The sequence below is a fragment of the Pristiophorus japonicus genome, chromosome 3, assembly GCF_044704955.1.
Source record: "Pristiophorus japonicus isolate sPriJap1 chromosome 3, sPriJap1.hap1, whole genome shotgun sequence".
NCBI classification, from domain to species: domain Eukaryota; kingdom Metazoa; phylum Chordata; class Chondrichthyes; family Pristiophoridae; genus Pristiophorus; species Pristiophorus japonicus.
The window spans coordinates 219878603-219900605 of NC_091979.1; the positions used below are offsets into that span (position 1 = coordinate 219878603).

At 53.7% G+C, this 22003-nt stretch overlaps 1 protein-coding gene across 1 annotated transcript in view; it reads left to right on the forward strand.

Moving 5' to 3' along the window:
* Window positions 1–7669: 7669 nt before the first annotated feature.
* ppa1b (inorganic pyrophosphatase 1b) overlaps window positions 7670–22003 on the forward strand; it is a 50511-nt gene continuing 36177 nt past the window's right edge. The window contains exons 1-2 of the mRNA XM_070874923.1: window positions 7670–7802; window positions 9520–9584. Coding sequence (XP_070731024.1) covers window positions 7745–7802; window positions 9520–9584 — 123 coding nt within the window. The 5' untranslated portion in view covers window positions 7670–7744. The remainder of the gene's footprint in view (window positions 7803–9519; window positions 9585–22003) is intronic.

Below are 22003 nucleotides of genomic sequence, written 5' to 3' on the forward strand. Positions count from 1 at the left end.
TTCCATTCTAACTAACCCCAATCCTCCAATCTAATTGACCCTAGTCCTCCAATCTCACTGACCCCAATCCTCCATTCTCACTGACCTCAATCCTCCATTCTCACTGACCCCAATCCTCCATTCTCACAGACCCTAATCCTCCATTCTCACTGACCCTAATCTTGCATTCACACTGACCCCAATCCTCCATTCTCACTGACCCCAGTCCTCCATTCTTACTGATCCTAATCCTCCATTTTCATTGACCCCAGTGCTCGCTTCTCACTGACCCCAATCCTTCATTCTCACTGACAGTAATCCTCCATTCACATGGACCCCAATCCTCGATTCTCACTGACCCCAATCCTCCATTCTCACTGACCCCAATCCTCCATTCTCACTGAACATAATCCTCCATTCTCACTGACCCCAATCCTCCATTCTCACTGACCCCAGCCCTCCATTCTCACTGACCCTCATCCTCCATTCTCACTGACTGCATTCCTCCATTCTCACTGACCCCAGTCCTCCATTCTCACTGACCCCAGTCCTTCATTCTCACTGACCCCAGTCCTACATTCTCACTGACGCTAATCCTCCATTCTCACTGACCCCAGGTCACTGTTCTCACTGACCGTAATACTCCATTCTCACTGACCCCAGTCGTCCATTCTCACTGACACTAATCCTCCATGCTCACTGACCCCAATCCTCTATTCTCACTGACCCTAATCCTCCATTCTCACTGACCCCAATCCTCCATTCTCACTGACCCATTCCTCCATTCTCACTGACCCAAATCCGCCATTCTCACTGACCCTAATCCTCCATTCTCACTGACCCCAGTCCTCCATTCTCACTGACCCCAGTTCTCCATTCTCACTATCCCCAATCTTCCATTCTCACTGGCCCCAGTCCTCGATTCTCTCTGACCCTAATCCTAAATTGTCACTTTCCCCAGTCTCCAGTCTCACTGACGCTAATCCTCCATTCTCACTGACCCCAGTCCTGCATTCTCACTGACCACTATCCTCCATTCTCTCTGGCCCCAGTTCTCGATTCTCACTGACCCCAGTCCTCCATTCTGACTGAACCTAATCCTCCATTCTCATTGACCCCAGTCCTCCATTCTGACTGACCCTAATCCTCCATTCTCACTGACCCCAGTCCTCTATTCTCATTGACCCCAATCCTCCATTCTCACTGGCCCCAGTCCTCGATTCTCTCTGACCCTAATCCTAAATTCTCACTGACTCCAGTCCTCCATTCTCGCTGACCCCAGTCCTCCATTCTCACTGACCCTAATCCTCCATTCTCAATGACCCCAGTCCTCCATTCTCACTGACCCCAGTCCTTCATTCTCACTGACCCAAATTCTCCAGTCTCACTGACCCCAATCCTCCATTCTCACTGACCCCAGTACTCCATTCTCACTGACCCCAATCCTCCATTCTCACTAACCACATTTCTCCATTCTCACTGGCCTCAATTCTCCATTCTCACTGACCCTAATCCTCCATTCTCACTGACCTCAGTCCTCCATTCTCACTGATCCCATTCCACCATTCTCACTGGCCCTAATCCTTCATTCTCACTGACCCCAGTCCTTCATTCTCACAGACCCCAGTTCTCCATTCTCACTGACCCCAATCCTCCATTCTCACTGACCCAATTCCACCATTCTCACTGACCTCAGTCCTCCATTCTCACTGACCGCATTCCAAATTGCTAGCGGAGGAAGACTTGGACCTAGCCAAAGCCACCCTGATTACTCAGGCATACATGGCCAGAGAGGAAGAAACAAAGCTACTCTACTCACAACTTCAGAATCACCCGGGGCCAAACACCGTGAATAAGCTACATTCGTCGGCAGACAGGAGAAGTGCCCCAGCTGGGCTAATGAGACCTCTGCTCGACCTGAGATGACTCACTCAGCACAACAATGGACTAATGCGAAGAGATCAGTACCTGTGAATGCAAGTCCATCAGCAAGCTGATGGCGCTGCGGAGGGGCTCATCGCGCAAACCAGTGCAGGTTCAAACAATATGTCTGCCAACGAATGTGTAAACGTGCTACAACTCGATACGTAGCGGAGGATGGGAGGTCAAGCGTAGATCCTGAGGATCGCGCAGAGATGACCGAGGAGGAAGAGGTATATGGGGTGCACGTGCATGAAGTGCACACCTTTACCAACAAGAGTCCCCCGATTATGATGAACGTTAAACTGAACGGCATACCGGTACCGATGGAACTGGACACGGGTGCGAGCCAATCGATCATGAGCCAGAAGGCCTTTGAGAAGTTATGGGCAAACAAGGCACACAGGCCCAAGCTGAGCCCGATCGACGCGAAGCTGCACATCTACACTAAAGAGATTATCCCGGTCCTCGGAAGTGCAATGGTTCAGGTGCTGTATGATGATTCTGTACATAAATTGCCACTACAGATTGTTCCCGGTAACGGGCCCACGCTGCTTGGCAGAAGCTGACTATGGAATTTTAACTGGAAATGGGGCGATGTAAAAGCATTATCATCGGTGGAGAAAGCCACGTGTGCGCAGGGCTTAGACAAGTTTCCGTCACTGTTCCAGCCTGGCATCGGCAGCTTCACAGGGGCCAAGGTGACAATTCACCTCAGCCCAGACGCGAGATCAGAGCGACCCCTTACATGATGTGGGAGAAAGTAGAAGTCGAGCTAGATTGGCTTCAGCGTGAAGGCATTATATCACCAGTGGAATTTAATGACTGGGCCAGTCCCATTGTCCCCGTTCTTAAAAGTGATGAGACAATTAGAATCTGTGGGGATTATAAAGTAACCATAAACCGAGTATCGTTACAGGACCAGTACCCGCTACCCAAGGCGGAGGATTTGTTTGTGACCCTGTAGGGCGGAAAGCTGTTTTCGAAATTGGACCTCACCTCGGCATACATGACCCTGAGCTGGCGGAATTGTCCAAGAAGCTGACATGCATAAACACACACAAGGGGCTGTTCGTATACAACTGGTGCCCCTTCGGGATCCGTTCAGCGGCTGCGATCTTCCAACGAAACATGGAGAGCCTGCTGAAATCTGTCCCGGGAACGGTCGTCTTCCAAGACGACATCTTGATCACCGGACACGACACCGATGGACACCTCCATAACCTGGAAGAGGTGCTACGCTAACTAAATCGAGTAGGTCTAAGATTGAAACGAACCAAATGCGTCTTCTTGGCACCAGAGGTGGAATTCCTGGGAAGGAGAATCGCAGCAGATGGTATCAGACCCTCAGACTCCAAGACGGAGGCAATCCAGAAAGCCCCAAGACCACGCAACACGACGGAGCTGTGCCCGTTCCTAGGACTACTGGGCTGAGCTCTTTGTTTGAACCATTACGTGTACTGCTCCTTAAGGGTGATGACTGGGTCTGGGGTAAAAACCAAGAAACTGCCTTCAAGAAGGCCAGAAACTTATTGTGTTCAAACAAACTACTGACGCTGTATGATCCCTGTAGGCATCTTGTTTTAGCGTGCGATGCGTCATCTTACAGGATCGGGTGTGTGCTTCAGCAAGCGAACATGTCAGTAAGCTCCAACCTGTAGCGTATGCGTCCTGCAGCCTTTCCAAGGCTGAAAGGGGGTACAGCACGGTCGAAAAGGAGGCCCTAGCTTGTGTGTACACAGTAAAAAAGATGCACCAGTACCTATTTGGCCGGCGGTTCGAACTAGAAACCAACCACAAGCCGCTCATGTCGTTATTCTCTGAGAGCAAAGACATTAATACCAACGCCTCAGCTCGTATTCAAAGGTGGGCATTAACGCTGTCCGGTTATGATTACACAATCTGCCACAGACCAGGCACCGATAACTGCGCAGAGGCGCCCAGCCAGCTCCCGCTCTCCACCACTGAGGGTGAAGCGGAGCACCCGGCGGAACTGATAACATAAGAACATAAGAACATAAGAATTAGGAACAGGAGTAGGCCATCTAGCCCCTCGAGCCTGCTCCGCCACTCAACAAGATCATGGCTGATCTGGCCGTGGACTCAGCTCCACTTACCCGCCCGCTCCCCATAATCCTTAATTCCCTTATTGGTTAAAAATCTATCTATCTGTGACTTGAATACATTCAATGAGCTAGCCTCAACTGCTTCCTTGGGCAGAGAATTCCACAGATTCACAACCCTCTGGGAGAAGAAATTCCTTCTCAACTCGGTTTTAAATTGGCTCCCCCGTATCTTGAGGCTGTGCCCCCTAGTTCTAGTCTCCCCGACCAGTGGAAACAACCTCTCTGCCTCTATCTTGTCTATCCCTTTCATTATTTTAAATGTTTATATAAGATCACCCCTCATCCTTCTGAACTCCAACGAGTAAAGATCCAGTTTACTCAATCTATCATCATAAGGTAACCCCCTCATCTCCGGAATCAGCCTAGTAAATCGTCTCTGTACCCCCTCCAAAGCTAGTATATCCTTCCTTAAGTAAGGTGACCAAAACTGCATGCAGTACTCCAAGTGTGGCCTCACCAATACCCTATACAGTTGCAGAAGGACCTCCCTGCTTTTGTACTCCATCCCTCTCGCAATGAAGGCCAACTTTCCATTCACCTTCCTGATTACCTGCTGCACCTGCAAACTAACTTTTTGAGATTCATGCACAAGGACCCCCAGGTCCCTCTGCACCACAGCATGTTGTAATTTCTCCCCATTCAAATAATATTCCCTTTTACGTTTTTTTTTCCCAAGGTGGATGACCTCACACTTTCAGACATTGTATTCCATCTGCCAAACCTTAGCCCATTCGCTTAACCTATCTAAATCTCTTTGCAGCCTCTCTGTGTCCTCTACACAACCCGCTTTCCCACTAATCTTTGTGTCATCTGCAAATTTTGTTACACTACACTCTGTCCCCTCTACTAGGTCATCTATGTATATTGTAAACAGTTGTGGTCCCAGCACCGATTCCTGTGGCACACCACTAACCACCGATTTCCAACCCGAAAAGGACCCATTTATCCCGACTCTCTGCTTTCTGTTAGCCAGCCAATTCTCTATCCTGCTAATACATTTCCTCTGACTCCGCGTACCTTTATCTTCTGCAGTAACCTTTTGTGTGGCACCTTATCGAATGCCTTTTGGAAATCTAAATACACCACATCCATCGGTACACCTCTATCCACCATGCTCGTTATATCCTCAAAGAATTCCAGTAAATTAGTTAAACATGATTTCCCCTTCATGAATCCATGCTGCGTCTGCTTGATTGCACTATTTCTATCTAGATGTCCCACTATTTCTTCCTTAATGATAGTTTCAAGCATTTTCCCCACTACAGATGTTAAACTAACCGGCCTATAGTTACCTGCCTTTTGTCTGCCCCCTTTTTTAAACAGAGGCGTTACATTAGCTGCTTTCCAATCCGCTGGTACCTCCCCAGAGTCCAGAGAATTTTGGTAGATTATAACGAATGCATCTGCTATAACTTCCGCCATCTCTTTTAATACCCTGGGATGCATTTCATCAGGACCAGGGCACTTGTCTACCTTGAGTCCCATTAGCCTGTCCAGCACTACCCCCCTAGTGATAATGATTGTCTCAAGGTCTTCCCTTCCCACATTCCTGTGACCAGCAATTTTTGGCATGGTTTTTGTGTCTTCCACTGTGAAGGCCGAAGCAAAATAATTGTTTAAGGTCTCAGCCATTTCCACATTTCTCATTATTAAATCCCCTTTCTCATCTTCTAAGGGACCAACATTTACTTTAGTCACTCTTTTCCGTTTTATATATCGGTAAAAGCTTTTACTCTCCGTTTTTATGTTTTGCGCAAGTTTACCTTCGTAATCTATCTTTCCTTTCTTTATTGCTTTCTTAGTCATTCTTTGCTGTCGTTTAAAATTTTCCCAATCTTCTATTTTCCCACTAACCTTGGCCACCTTATAAGCATTGGTTTTTAATTTGATACTCTCTTTTATTTCCTTGGTTATCCACGGCTGGTTATCCCTTCTCTTACCGCCCTTCTTTTTCACTAGAATATATTTTTGTTGAGCACTATGAAATAGCTCCTGAAAAGTCTTCCACTGTTCCTCAATTGTGCCATCGTTTAGTCTGTGTTTCCAGTCTACTTTAGCCAACTCTGCCCTCATCCCACCGTAGTCCCCTTTGTTTAAGCATAGTACGCTCATTTGAGACACTACTTCCTCACCCTCAATCTGTATTACAAATTCAACCATACTGTGATCACTCATTCTGAGAGGATCTTTTACTCGGAGGTCGTTTATTATTCCTGTCTCATTACACAGGACCAGATCTAAGATAGCTTGCTCCCTTGTAGGTTCTGTAACATACTGTTCTAAGAAACAATCCCGTATGCATTCTATGAATTCCTCCTCCAGGCTACCCCGTGCGATTTGATTTGACCAATCGATATGTAGGTTAAAAATCTCCCATGATTACTGCCGTTCCTTTTTCACATGCCTCCATTATTCCCTTGATTTTTGCCCGCCCCACCGTGAAGTTATTATTTGGAGGCCTATAAACTACGCCCACCAGTGACTTTTTCCCCTTACTATCTCTAATTTCCACCCACAATGATTCAACATTTTGTTCATTAGAGCCAATATCGTCTCTCACAACTGCCCTGATATCATCCTTTATTAACAGAGCTACCCCACCTCCTTTCCCTTCTTGTCTATCTTTCCGAATCGTCAGATACCCCTGTATGTTTAATTCCCAGTCTTGGCCACCCTGCAACCACGTTTCTGTAATGGCCACCAAATCATACCCATTTGTAATGATTTGTGCCGTCAACTCATTTACTTTATTTCGAATGTTGCGTGCGTTTAGGTAGCGTGTTTTAATACTAGTTTTTAAACCATGATTTTTAGTATTGACCCCTCCTGCAGCCCCTTTATATTCAGTGGCCCTTTTTGTTTTTTGCCTTGGGTTTCTCTGCCCTCCACTTTTACTCATCTCCTTTCTGTCTTTTGCTTTTGTCTCCTTTTTGTTTCCCTCTGTCTCCCTGCATTGGTTCCCATCCCCCTGCCATATTAGTTTAACTCCTCCCCAACAGCACTAGCAAACACTCCCCCTAGGACATTGGTTCCGGTCCTGCCTAGTTGCAGACCATCCGGTTTGTACTGGTCCCACCTCCCCCAGAACCGGTTCCAATGCCCCAGGAATTTGAATCCCTCCCTGCTGCACCACTGCTGAAGCCACGTATTCATCTGAGCTATCCTGGCCATGGAAGCCTTTGAGGGCGAAGGGCCACCCGTCACGGCGCGCCAGATAAGAATCTGGACCAGCCAAGACCCACTGCTGTCCCAGGTGAAAAACTGTATATTAAGTGGAAACTGGGCAACCACGTATGGAGAGATGCGTGGCGATTTTAAGCCGTTTCACCGGCGCAAGGACGAGCGGGGGTTCCGTTTGTCTGTGAGGGGTCATTGCGAGGATTCCCTTGTCCGTGAGGGGTCACTGCGGAACTGCTCTGTGTCTGTGAGGGGCTATTGCGGGGGTTCCCTGTGTCCGTGAGGTGTCACAGTGGGGATGCCCTCTGTCTGAGTGGTCACAGCGGGGGTTGCCGCTGTCTGTGAGGGGTCAGTGCGGGGATTGGGAGTTCCTCATACTTAAGCGGGGTAGATGTGTGTACCTGGCGACAAGTGGGGAGCGGGGCGGGGCCTGTTGACGGCCACTGTGGGCGCGGGGAGGGTGTGTTGCTGACGCGGCGGTGGACGGGGCTGGCTGCGTGTGGAGCCGGGGTCAGAGAGCGCGGGCAGAGAGAGCGAGCGGAATGTACCAGACTGAGGAGCGAGGCGGCGAGCACACCGGCACCTACCGGCTGTACCTGAGTGCGTGAGGGAGAGGGGAGAGGGGTGAGGGCCCGGGGAGGGAGAGGGAGAGGGAGAGGGGTGAGGGCCCGGGGAGGGAGAGGGAGAGGGGTGAGGGCCCGGGGTCAGCCGGTAGCGTGCCCGCTCTCCCGCCCGGGCCTCCATTCATTGACGGTAGGCCGGGGCAGGGCCGCGGTCTATATGGTGTTCAGGCGGTGAGGAGGGAGCTGCTCCCAAGCGGGTTACGGAACGGCGGCGGGGGGAGTTTTTTTTTTAAAGTTTGGGGGATGCTGGGATTGGGGGGGGGTGGGGGGGTGCTGGGAGCGGATTGGGGGGGGGGGTGTTTGGGGAGCGGGTTTGAGGGGTGCTGGGATTGGGGGGGTGTTTGGGGAGCGGGTTTGAGGGGTGCTGGGATTGGGGGGGTGTTGGGGGAGTGGGTTTGAGGGGGGTTGGGTTGGGGGAACGGGTTTGAGGGCTGCTGGGATTGGTTGGGTTGGGAGAGTGGGTTTGGGGGAGCGGATTTGAGGGGTGCTGGGATTGGGGGGGGGTTGTTAGGGGAGGGGGTGTTGGGTTGGGGGAGCGGGTTTGAGGGGTGCTGGGTTGAGAAGGGGCAGTTGGGTTGGGGGTGCTGGGTTGAGGTTGGGGGACTGGATTGGAGGAGCTGGGATGAGGGTCAGTTGGTTTGGTGGGTGCTGGGATTGGGAGGGGGTGTTGGGTTGGAGGAACAAGTTTGGGGGGGGTGTTGGGATTGGGAGGGTGCTGTTAGGTTGGGGGAGTGGGCTTGGTGGGTGCTGAGATGGGGAGGACTGGCTGGTTTGAGGAAGGGGCTGCTGGGTTGGGGGAGGCAGGTTTGGAGGGTGCTGGGATGTGGAGGGGGGGAGTATTGGGTTGGGGGAACCAGTTAGAGGGTGGGGCTGGGTTGGGGAATGGGGAGGAGGGGCTGGGTTGGGGGGTGCTGGGATGAGGTGGGAGCAGTGGTTGGGGGTGCTGGGATGGGGAGGTGTTGGGTTGGGGAACAAGTTTGGTGGTGCTGGGAAGGAGAGGGGGGGTCTAGGTTGGGCGAACGGGTTTGAGGGGTGCTGGGATGGGGAGGAAGTGCTGGGTTGGGGGAGCTGGTTTGAGGCGTGCTGGGATGGGGAGGGGGCAGCTGGGTTTGGGAGGTGTTGGGATGGAAAGTGGGGTATTGTGTTGGGAGTGTGGGTTTTGAGGGTGCTGGAAACGGGAGGAGGCTGGGTTGGGGGGTGCTGGGGTGGGGAGATGGCGGCTGGGTTGGGGGGTATTGGAATGAGCAGGGAGGTGGTGGGTTGTGGGTGCTGAGATGGAGAGGGGTGTTGGGATGGGGAGTGGGTTTGGGGGGTGCTGGGAGGGGAGGTGGTGTTGGGTTTGGGGGTGTTGGGATGGTGGAGTGGGTTTGGTGGGGTGCTAGGATGGGGAGGGGGGTTGTTGGGTTGGGGGAGCTGGATTGAGGGGTGCCAAGTTGGAGAGGAGGGAGTTGGGGTGGGGCCAGGTTGGAGGGGGCTGGGTTGGGGGGGGGAGTGGGTTTGAAGGGTGCCAAGTTAGAGAGGAAGGAATTGGGGTGGGGGGGAGTGGGTGGCTGGGTTGGTGGATCGAGTTTGGGGGGTGCTGGTTGGAAGGGAGGGGGTTTGGGGGTATGTTGGTTTGCGTGAGTGGGTTTGGGTGGTAAGGAAAGGGTTCCCACCATGTCTTTGATCCCCCCCACTCTCTCTCTCTCTTACAGGCAATGCCCAAGGCAAGTTCCTGTCTCCTTTCCATGACATCCCACTGTACGCAGGAGAGACTCAGGTAATTGGGCGCAGGTCTGCCCCTCAACTCGGCCGGTGTCTGTCCGTCCCCACTAGTCGGTGTCTGTTCCCTTTGTCATGTACTCTCCCGGCCACCACCCCCCCCTGCTCCACACCTGCCTTTGACAGTGAGTACGTAGCCTGGGCTATTCTCTGCACTGACTATCCTTGCACGTGGGTGTGACGAATGAGGGGCAGTCCCTTCCTTCTCCGCACCCCATGACTGTAGCAAACTGCAATCCTGTTCCTTGATGAATCAGCGTGGGCGGTGTTCAGGATGTCCCGAATCCCTTGGGGCCTGCCGTTTCAGCTTCTTTGACAGATTCTAGATGCCGAGCCTCCAAGGGGTGTGACATTAGCTGCCTGTCTGCGAGCTGTGTGAGGTTGGGCTCTAGGTTGGCTCAATGTTTGGCCTAAGGCAGGGTCCAGATTTTGCCATAGATGTTCCATGGGAGCAGGCTCAGGCCAAGCCTCCTCTTCTCTAGCCCACAGGGGGTCAGATGTGACTCCATTTAACACTGTTTGGGCCTGGTTTTTAGGAGGTTTTGTCAAATGCCAGGTTTGGGAGCATGATGAGTTGGTACTCCATGTTTGCGTTTATGTAATGTAGTGCAGGCCACAACTGTCGTACCTTTATCATGTTGGCCATGTTGATTGAAAACGATTCACAAAATATCTGGGGGCCGATTTTCATCGATGTCCCGCCCGCAGCCGCCAAGGTTCCACCGGAACCGCCCATCTCCCGTCGAGGTTCCGCCCGGCGGGTTCCTTGTGTAGTAGGGTTCCGCCCACATCACAGCATCCCGCTCGCCCATGCCGGATGTCTGTTAAAGTCCGCTTGTCATAGCCTCTCTCCGTCCGCCAGAAGGACTGCTCTGGAATAGCAGGTCTGAGCTGGGCAGCAGTGGGCCAGCAATCGCACAGTGGGTGGGTGGGAGGGAGAGAGGCAGCAGTGCAGTGTAATCGGGCAGCTCTGGCACATCACATCATAGCAGCCATTTGGATTCTGCACCATATCAGTGGAACTGCTGGAAAGATCAATGTTGCATTACTTTCTTGCTGATGATGTTTCAATTGGATGTGATAAACCCGACCGAAATATGTCTAAGCTAATGGAGGCTTTTTTGTTGCACCTTGTTGAAAATCCTCATTCAGAAGGCCAATGGTGAAGGGAAAATTATGACTGACTTGAAAAATGTTCAGCATCTCACATTTTGTACATCCGAGCTGATTCATTAATTGTCTCGCTCAATGGACTGCAATGTAACTGATGACCATGTCATCTCAGGGGTGGCACTCCTCCATGTTTGGCCTCGCAAAAAGAGGGTTGAAGTGCAGCCTTAAGGTCTGCCCTGCAACTTGGTAAACTAGAGTAATTGAGTGGCAGCTTTCCTGCATTCATTGTCGTCTTGCGATGGCCTAATGACAGGACCCATTATACATTGCAGTCAGATGTGGATGGGAAGATATTCCTGATGAAGCAGATGACCTGAGGGACAGATGTGTGTTTCGTGCAACGCACCACACAAGACGTTAAAATGACGCCCACAAACAGAAGGTTAACAATTTGAGTGTGCACTTGTAAATACAATCACAAATATTACATAATATTATCACATACATACATTTAGATGAGGAAGCAACACCCACCCCTCTACCGTGCACCACCACCTCTCTTCCCCTCCCCCTTGCAGCGATGCCCGATTTCCTTCCCCCCACCCCGCCACCCCATGCCTACATGACGAAGTGGCCCTCTCCTGCTCCTCACTGCCTCTGGCTCAGGAGGTTGTGCAGGAGGACAGTGGGATGTGTGCGTCTCGGTGAGGAGGCAGGGCATGGGACCGAATGCACCGGGATCTTCTGCTCCTCCGCATCTGTCTGCCTTGAGGGTGTGGGGTCGGGGGCTTGCACCACGCGTGCAGAAACCATCTCCTGCCTTATGGCCTCAACGCTTTCTGATGTGCGCTCCAACACTGAGGAGGCGCTCCATCCTTTGATCGTGCTGCTGAGTGAATGTGGTGATGCTGCCAGCTATCCCAGCCATGGTCTGCAGCATGCGGTGGTTGATAGCTTGACCATCTGGCTCACTAGCGTGAGCCGTGATGCATCCGTTGGTGGTTGCTCGCTGCTGCTGCTGCTTGGGGCCTTGCTTCCCTTTGCTCCACAGACTCTGCGCTTGCTTGAGTGGAGTGGGTGGCAACCCCTGGAAATCTGTGCCTGACACTGAAGTTCTGCGGACACTTGGCTTACTTGACAGGGCTCATGTCGGGCACTTCCAGATTCTCCAGGTGAAGGGGCACAAATATGGCCCCTTCTCCCTCCTCTCTCTCCTCTTCTTCCTGGCCTTGGGTGGTGGAGGTGGGAGTGGTGGACATGAGTGATGTGGGCTGGGGGTGCAGGAAGGATCCGATGTCCTCGGGTGTGGAGAACGTCGGGGTGGGAGATGCTGTGCTGTGAAGACTTCTGTGAAGGCCAGAGGTCGATGGCCTCTCCAGATCTGTGGTGTCCGTGTCAGCATCTGCAAGTAGAAGACAAAATTTCAGTCTGCTGGGGCGGGGGATGGTGGAGGTGGAAGTGAGATGTCAGCCGTTCCATCTCACATTTTGCCAGCAAGGAGGTCCATCTCTACAGGACCACACCAATAATGGGCGACAAATGTTCAACCACGAGTGCCTTAACAGTGCATGTACTTTCCTGGCATGAGCATCGCTGAGACCAGAGATGCGTGTAGCACCAGATCTGCAGAAACTTTTGTGGTTGGAATGTGGCGACGTGCCACCAATGCCAATGCACGCTCCTCCGGCCTGGTCAATTCGACCACATCTTCTGGGCCCCCTCCGGTCGCACTCGGGCTTGCCTGTTCGGCTGCTTGTTTTCTCTGCACAAAGAAATGTTGCAGCCTTTACCCACTTTGCTCATAACCCCCCACACATGCTCCCACAACATTTTTGGCCTTGGACAGGAGGGCGCGAAAAATTTGTACTCAATTGAGCTGCTGCCACCAAATTGTTCCAACATTTGCGGCATTGGCCCCCTTTCCCCCGCCGCGCGCCCCCTTCCCCCTGCCGCGCGCCCCCTTCTCCCCCGCGCGCGCCCCCTTCTCTCTCTTTCCCCCCCCCCCCCCCCCCGCGCGCCCCCTTCTCTCTTCCCGTCCCCTTCTCTCTTCCCCCTTCCCCCCCCCCCCCCGGCGCGCGCCCCCTTCCCCCCCCCCCCCGGCGCGCGCCCCCTTTCCCCCCCCCCCCCCGGCGCGCGCCCCCTCCCTCCCCCCTCATGGCGCATGCTCCCGCCCCCCCCGCCGCGCGCCCCCTTCCCCCTCGTGCGCTCCCGCCCGCCCTTTCCTCCCCTCGCTGTCTGTCTCTCCTCTCTCTCTCTCTCTCTCTCTCTCTCTCTCTCTCTCTCTCTCTCTCTCTCTCTCTCTCCTCTCTCTCCTCCCCTCACAGGTGCAATCGAGGGCTGTTTTTTTATGGCCATGAGCTTTTCCTCAGTAAGTTTTCAAGGTCCACAAAAGAACCACAGGTCCCATCCCCAAAACTACCAAAAAACGCCTAAATCCCACGCCTGCATAGTGGAGGCTCTCCGAAAAACTCGAGTGGAGAGGCCTCCACCTGGCACACTCTCATGACGTTTGCTGCCGAGTCCCGCTACTGCCCGCCGACTGATGCCCACTTGTGCTCCAGCTGCTGCCCACACAACAGCGACCAAAGCGGCTCCCAGCAGGACCTGATGCCAGCAGGCGCCAAAAGGATGGCCATCAATTTCGGGCACCTGTAGTTTATCCAGACTGTGGAAACACTATTCCCGGGTCATCAGGATAGTGTCTTGGACATAAACACATAAGAACTAGGAACAGGATGAGGCCACCTGGCCCCTCGTGCCTGCTCCACCATTTAATTATATCACGGTTGATCTGACCACTTCCCTGCCTGCTCCCCATAACCCTTTATTCCCATATCGCTCAAAAATCTGTCAATCTCCATCTTGGACACACATGACCAGAATAGATGTGAAAAATGAGAACTCAAGACTATTTGTCTGTGTTATTAGTACCAGGTTCCCTTTCCAAGGCTGCAGCTCCTACTTCAGGGTAATACCCTCCAGCTGCCTCTAGCCTCTGGTTGTTCCCAAAAAGAGTTTCCTTGTGCAGCAAGTGTCAGGAATTAGTTAATTAGCCCTTGCTTTGATGGACAAGACAGCCTAGCACCTTGTGTTCAGGAGCCTTGTTTAGAGTCACAGCAAAAGGTAATGTTCGTTGATCCCTTTGAGTTTCTAGTCTGGATGCTTAACTGTTGACAAGATCCTTTGCCTGTGGTTTGCTCACAAATTGGCTTTGGAGTAAGATGACTGTCATAAGAAAGGAGTACTATGCATTTAGCCACAACTCTCCTTGAAGTTTGGTCACTCCATTCATGTCAGAAGTGCTTCATGTAAGATGTGGGCTGGGAGGGGTTACTTACAGAATTGCATAGAAATTACAGCACGGAAATAAGCCATTTGACCCAACCAGTACGTGTGGTGTTTATACTAATCCCATGTGTCCGCCCTGTTCCCGCATCCCTTCATCCCCCTTTCCTTCAACTGCCTTGCTATTCTATTCTTAAATGTTGACATGGTCTCTACTTCAATCACAAACTCCAGTAGTACAGAAGAAAAAGGAGCAGGAGTTGGCCATTCGGCCCCTCGGGCCTGCTCCACCATTCAATAAGATCACGGCTGATCTTCTACCTCAACTCCACTTTCCTGCACTTTCCCTTAATTTTCAAAAATCTATCGATCCCTGTCTTGAATATACTCAATGACTCAGCCTCCACGGCCCTCTACAGTTGAGAATTCCAATGAAATACCACCCTCTGAGTGAAGAAATTTCTCCCCATCAGAGTCCTTATTTTGAAATTGTGACCCCTGGTTCTTGACTCCCCAGCCACGGGAAACATCTACCCTGTCGAGCCCTGTAATAATTTTGTATGTTTCAATGAGATCACCTCTCATTCTTCTAAGCTCTAGAGAATATAGACTTTGTCTACTCAATCCCTCCTCCATCGGACAATCCCCCATGCCAGGAACATTCCACAGTCTCATAATCCTCTGTGTATGGGAAAAAAAGTTTATCCTGCTCTCTGTCCTTAATCTTGTATCTACATTACCTCGATCTAAACCTTAAATCACTGTTTCTACCTTCCCTGTCCCATCCGTTAACAATTTAAAATGTCTCTATCTAATCACCACGTAATGATTGTCTTCAGTCCTAGCCACTAACTCTATTCCTCTCCCTGGCAACTGTCTGAGGCTGTTGGTATCATATTTGACCCTGAGATGAGCTTCTGACCACATAGCCGTGCCATCACTAAGGCCCCCTATTTCCACCTCCATAACACTGCCCAACTCCACCCCAGCCTCAGCAATTCTGTTGAAACTCTCATCCATGCCTTTGTTTCCTCTAGACTTGACTATACTAATGCACTCCTGGATGGCCTCCCATATTCTACCCTCTGTAAACTTGTGGTCATCCAAAACTCTGCTGCCTGTGACCCAACTCGCACCAGGTCTCATTCATCCATCGCCCCTGTGCTCGCTGAGGTGTCAAATTTTGTTTGATAATGCACCTGTGAAGTGCCTTGGGACATTTTACTACGTTAAAGGTGCTCTATAAATGCAAGTTGTCCCACCCCACATTTAACAATACACCTTTTAATTACCTATTTGTACAATACTATACTGTTCATTTTAATACTTTTTAAGATTCTCTCCTCTTTGGCCCCCCTTGCTTTCCTTATCCCTCTCTTAACCTGTTTCCATATTTTTTCATTCTTGGTTTTATCATACCTCTGAGCCACATATATCCTTTCCTTCAAAGTTAGTTTGTCTCTTCATTTATCAATGGCATTCTAAAACTTGAAATAGTTTCCTTTTTTAATGGTATATATTTATTCGGGGCCTTTACAATTTAAAAAAAATCTGAGTCCCCACACACACACATACCCCCAAGTCTCGGGTCTCCACACACGGACCCACGGTCCTGTGTCTCCACTGTAAAAATCATGTCCATTTTGCCCCGTAGGGGACAAAATCCGCACTGTGATTCCGGGAGGAGCTCCTCAGCCACAGGGAGAAGACGGCTGATAACACGGAGATTCCCCTGTAGTTGCCGCAGTCGGACTTGTCCCCTTTTATTTAAAGGTGGTCATGATCACTGCATCTCTGAGATCTCCCGGCATGCTCTCCTCCCTCTCGATGAGAGAGATGAGGTCATGTATTCGCACCAACAGTGCCTCTCCTCTATACTTCAGTGCCACTCCTCTATACTTCAATGCCTTAGTGAGGATTCCATCCACTCCCGTAGCCTTGTTGTTCTTAAGCTGTCTTGTGGCTTTTTCTACCTTGTGCAGTGCTGGGGTTTTACTGAGGTGGTAGTGGGTAGCATGCTGCAGGATGGAGTCGAGAATACTCGAGTCAAAGGCGCAATCTCGATTGAGGAGATCTTCAAAGTGCTCCTTCCAGCGGGCCCTGACAGCCTCAGTGTCCTTGATGAGTGTTTCCCTGTTCTTGGCCAGCAGTGGGGGTAGGGCCTTGGGTGTTTGGACCGTAGGTGGCCTTGACTGCGATGAAGAATCCTCGCACATCGTGGCTGTCAGCCAGCTGCTGAATCTCCTGCACTTTCTCCAAGAACCATCTGTTCTTTAGATCCCGAGTTTTTTGTTGGATCTCGGCCTTAATCTCGGTCTGTCATGCTGCCTTGCTGCTCCAGAGTTGAATTGTTGTCTAAGGCTCAGAAATGCCCTGCACTTGCAATCTATTAGCTCTTGGATCTCCTGTCATTCTCATTAAACCAGTCCTGGTGTTTCCTAGTTGAGTGACTGAACGTCTCTTCGCAGGTAATCCTGGAATACCACCCATGATGATTTAAAAAAAATTTAGTTCCTAACTTCTGACAGTTCGTCTCTTTTCTTCCCTATTTCATTGGTCCCAACATAGACCATGACAACAGGATCTTCCCCCGCCCCTTCTAAATTTCTCTCCAGTTGCTTCGAGATATCCTTTTACCTTTGCACCAGGTAAGCAATTCACCCTCTGCACTCTAGATCGCAATTGCTGCAGATGCTATCGATCTCCCTAATTATCAAATCCCCTATGACTACGACTTTTCTATTCTGTTAACCACATAACTCCCCCCCGACTGCCTCCTGCTCCGTGGTCCAATGATTGGCATTCTGGCTGGCCACCCCAGAGCCTGCTTCCTTATCCGCACAGGCCGCAAGTACACTGTAACTGTTGGACAGGATTAGTGTCTGTTGGACCACCTCCTCTATCTCCTCTCAGTTCCCCCTAACCTGCTGACTAATAGTCACACTCTCTCCTGTGTTTTCCTCTGGGGTGCAACTGCATTCTAGAGTAAACAATCCAAAAAATCCCCTCTCCCCTCGTGTATCAGAGTGTCTCTAACTCAGCTCAAAGACCCTGAGTTGGAGTGTCTTAAGCCAGGGGCATTTACTGCAGATGTGGCAATCCGAGACAATCTCATTGTCCATAACCTCCCACATACTACAGTTCCCACACACAGCCTGCACTGCCATCTCTAATCTTTATTTATTAATTAGCAGTAATTTATATTTAGAACTAATAGAATCACTTGAGTCCTGGTATTAATTCGCTGATGGATTAGTTTGATTTGAAATTAATTACTAATTATTTATGTACAGCAGATACTTATTTAATGCAAGTTGGATCAATTTACTGTTGGTTTCCTCCACTTACTTTATTTTGTCTCCTTAGATCTATTTATGCTATTTAGCTTCCTATGTCTATTTATTAACCTATCGGATATTATGGTCTTAATACTTATGATCATCATTATAGTCCCTCGAAATCGAGGAAAACTTGCTTCCACTCCAAAAGTGAGTTCTTGGGTGACTGTACAGTCCAATACGGGAATTACAGTCTCTGTCACAGGTGGGACAGACAGTGGTTGAAGGAAAGTGTGGGTGGGGAGTCCGGTTTGCTGCACGCTCTTTCCGCTGCCTGCGCTTGTCGTCCGCATGCTCTTAGCGACGAGACTCGAGGTGCTCAGCGCCCTCCCGGATGCACTTCCTCCACTTAGGGCGGTCTTGGGTCAGGGATTCCCAGGTGCCGGTAGGGATGTTTATTAAGGAGGCTTTGAGGATGTGCTTGAAACGTTTCATCTGCCCACCTGGAGATCGCCTACCGTGTAGGAGTTCTGAACAGAGCGCTAGCTTTGGGAATCTCGTGTCGGGCATGCGGACCGATGTGGCCCGCCACATGTGGCTGAGGCGGGGACCATATACAGTAGACACCTCAAAGCGCTGGACAAATACCACCAACGCTGCCTGCGCAAAATCCTGCAAATCCATTGGGAGGATAGACGCGCCAGCGTCAGTATTCTCGATCAGGCCAACATGCCCAGCATCGAAGCACTGACCACACTCAATACTTATGATAAATGATAGATGAGAGTGGTGGACCTAAATCTTCTTCCCCCACCCTTTCAGGCAATGCATTCCAGAACATCATAACTCACCTGCGTCAAATAAATGTTCCTCATCTCCCCGCTGGTTCCAATGCCAATTATCTTAAACCTGTGTCCCCTGATTACCACCCCTTTTGCCACCGGAAACCGTTTCTCCGAATTTATTCCTCACTTTTGCTAACTTCTTTAAGTACATATACTTTTATTAAACTACTCTCTTCCTCCTTGCCCTTCTGCTCCGAATTCCCGCTCACATTAGCTCTTCTTTTGGAAGTATTGTACTCGCTCTGTTAGTCATTGCTAGCAAAAGCCAGAATACTGTAAATGCTGGAAAGTTGAAGCAAGGCCTGAAAATGGTGCAGACACACAGATCAGTCCACACCCGAGAAGCCCAGATGCAGGTTTACGATCTGGGTGTGAATCCTTGAGAGAACTGACTGGTGTGTTACGTGTCTCTAGCACTTCTGCTATTGGTTCTTCAAATTGCTTCTGTTGGTTTTCCACATCAGTGTTTGTAATTTCGTAACATGAAGCTGGATATTTTGCAAGTTAATAAAGTCCTGTAGAGATTGTGAGGTTGCTGCAGTAGTGTGACTCTTTAAAGTGCTAATCTCTTCACCCTGATTGATAATTTCAAGGAAGAGGAAGATTCAGATTGTTAACCTGATGACATTAGTGTGGCAATAACTCGATGAAGTAAGAGTGCTGTTGATAAAGGGAGCTGTGCACATGGCACCCACTGCAAAGTGCAATTTGATCTATTATTAGACACAGCCACCTCCCTCAAACGTTCCAGTCTGGGGAAATTACAGATTTGCCAAGCTAGGTTTAGGGTTTATATAGCAACTAAACGTGGATACACTCAGTAATTATGGGCCCAAGTTTCGGGACGTGCCGAAAACGGCGCAGCCCGGACCTGGACGCCCATTTTTCGCGCCAGAAAGTGCGCCTAAAAAAAAACTTAAAGATTCTCCAGCTCCCTGCAGGTCTTCTGCAGCCGGGCGCAACGCAGCACAAGCTGTTGGGGGCGGAGCCAGGTCCCTGCGCCGAAAACAGTGCCGGGACCTCTGCACATGCGCGCTACAGTGGGCGCGCATGTGCAGTAGCTCCAGGCGCCCAAAACTGTGTGGGAGGGGCCCGAAGCACGCAGCCCCGAGCCCTGGCCGAATGGCCTCACTGGGGCTGCGTGAATTAGGCTCCTCCCCCGACCCGACTCCCGCTTCCCGACCCCCCGGCGACCCGACACCCGCAACTCTCTCTTTCCTCCCCCCCCCCCCCCCCCCCCGAGACCCGACGCCACCTACCTGTAAATCCAGCCCGAGGTCTTGGACCCGCTGTTCACTCCTGCTTCCCTCACCCCCCCCTCCTCTCTCCTTCCCCCACCCCCCCCTCCTCTCTCCTTCCCCCGCCCCCCCCTCCCTCTCCTTCCCCCGCCCCCCCCCTCCTCTCTCCTTCCCCGCCCCCCCCTCCTCTCTCCTTCCCCCGCCCCCCCCTCCTCTCTCCTTCCCCGCCCCCCCTCCTCTCTCCTTCCCCGCCCCCCCCTCCTCTCTCCTTCCCCGCCCCCCCCCCCTCCCCCCCCCTCCTCTCTCCTTCCCCGCCCCCCTCCTCTCTCCTTCCCCGCCCCCCCTCCCTCTCTCCTTCCCCGCCCCCCCTCCTCTCTCCTTCCCCGCCCCCCCCTCCTCTCTCCTTCCCCGCCCCCCTCCTCTCTCCTTCCCCGCCCCCCCTCCTCTCTCCTTCCCCGCCCCCCCTCCTCTCTCCTTCCCCGCCCCCCCTCCTCTCTCCTTCCCCGCCCCCCCTCCTCTCTCCTTCCCCGCCCCCCTCCTCTCTCCTTCCCCGCCCCCCCTCCTCTCTCCTTCCCCGCCCCCCCTCCTCTCTCCTTCCCCGCCCCCCCTCCTCTCTCCTTCCCCGCCCCCCCTCCTCTCTCCTTCCCCGCCCCCCCTCCTCTCTCCTTCCCCGCCCCCCCTCCTCTCTCCTTCCCCGCCCCCCCTCCTCTCTCCTTCCCCGCCCCCCCTCCTCTCTCCTTCCCCGCCCCCCCTCCTCTCTCCTTCCCCCGCCCCCCTCCTCTCTCCTTCCCCGCCCCCCCTCCTCTCTCCTTCCCCGCCCCCCCTCCTCTCTCCTTCCCCGCCCCCCCTCCTCTCTCCTTCCCCCGCCCCCCCTCCTCTCTCCTTCCCCGCCCCCCCTCCTCTCTCCTTCCCCGCCCCCCTCCTCTCTCCTTCCCCGCCCCCCCTCCTCTCTCCTTCCCCGCCCCCCCTCCTCTCTCCTTCCCCGCCCCCCCTCCTCTCTCCTTCCCCGCCCCCCTCCTCTCTCCTTCCCCGCCCCCCCTCCTCTCTCCTTCCCCGCCCCCCCTCCTCTCTCCTTCCCCGCCCCCTCCTCTCTCCTTCCCCGCCCCCCCTCCTCTCTCCTTCCCCGCCCCCCCTCCTCTCTCCTTCCCCGCCCCCCCTCCTCTCTCCTTCCCCGCCCCCCCTCCTCTCTCCTTCCCCGCCCCCCCTCCTCTCTCCTTCCCCGCCCCCCCTCCTCTCTCCTTCCCCGCCCCCCCTCCTCTCTCCTTCCCCGCCCCCCCTCCTCTCTCCTTCCCCGCCCCCCCTCCTCTCTCCTTCCCGCCCCCCCCTCCTCTCTCCTTCCCCGCCCCCCCTCCTCTCTCCTTCCCCGCCCCCCCTCCTCTCTCCTTCCCCGCCCCCCTCCTCTCTCCTTCCCCGCCCCCCCTCCTCTCTCCTTCCCCGCCCCCCCTCCTCTCTCCTTCCCCCGCCCCCCCTCCTCTCTCCTTCCCCGCCCCCCCTCCTCTCTCCTTCCCCGCCCCCCCTCCTCTCTCCTTCCCCGCCCCCCCTCCTCTCTCCTTCCCCCCCCCCCTCCTCTCTCCTTCCCCGCCCCCCCCTCCTCTCTCCTTCCCCGCCCCCCCTCCTCTCTCCTTCCCCGCCCCCCCTCCTCTCTCCTTCCCCGCCCCCCCTCCTCTCTCCTTCCCCGCCCCCCCTCCTCTCTCCTTCCCCGCCCCCCCTCCTCTCTCCTTCCCCGCCCCCCCTCCTCTCTCCTTCCCCGCCCCCCCTCCTCTCTCCTTCCCCGCCCCCCCTCCTCTCTCCTTCCCCGCCCCCCCTCCTCTCTCCTTCCCCGCCCCCCCTCCTCTCTCCTTCCCCGCCCCCCCTCCTCTCTCCTTCCCCGCCCCCCCTCCTCTCTCCTTCCCCGCCCCCCCTCCTCTCTCCTTCCCCGCCCCCCCTCCTCTCTCCTTCCCCGCCCCCCCTCCTCTCTCCTTCCCCGCCCCCCCTCCTCTCTCCTTCCCCGCCCCCCCTCCTCTCTCCTTCCCCGCCCCCCCTCCTCTCTCCTTCCCCGCCCCCCCTCCTCTCTCCTTCCCCGCCCCCCCTCCTCTCTCCTTCCCCGCCCCCCCTCCTCTCTCCTTCCCCGCCCCCCCTCCTCTCTCCTTCCCCGCCCCCCCTCCTCTCTCCTTCCCCGCCCCCCCTCCTCTCTCCTTCCCCGCCCCCCCTCCTCTCTCCTTCCCCGCCCCCCCTCCTCTCTCCTTCCCCGCCCCCCCTCCTCTCTCCTTCCCCGCCCCCCTCCTCTCTCCTTCCCCGCCCCCCCTCCTCTCTCCTTCCCCGCCCCCCCTCCTCTCTCCTTCCCCGCCCCCCCTCCTCTCTCCTTCCCCGCCCCCCCTCCTCTCTCCTTCCCCGCCCCCCTCCTCTCTCCTTCCCCGCCCCCCCTCCTCTCTCCTTCCCCGCCCCCCCTCCTCTCTCCTTCCCCGCCCCCCCTCCTCTCTCCTTCCCCGCCCCCCTCCTCTCTCCTTCCCCGCCCCCCCTCCTCTCTCCTTCCCCGCCCCCCTCCTCTCTCCTTCCCCGCCCCCCCTCCTCTCTCCTTCCCCGCCCCCCCTACTCTCTCTCTTCCCCGCCCCCTCCTCTCTCCTTCCCGCCCCCCTTCTTTCCTTCCGCCCCCCTCTCTCTCCTTCCCCGCCCACCCCT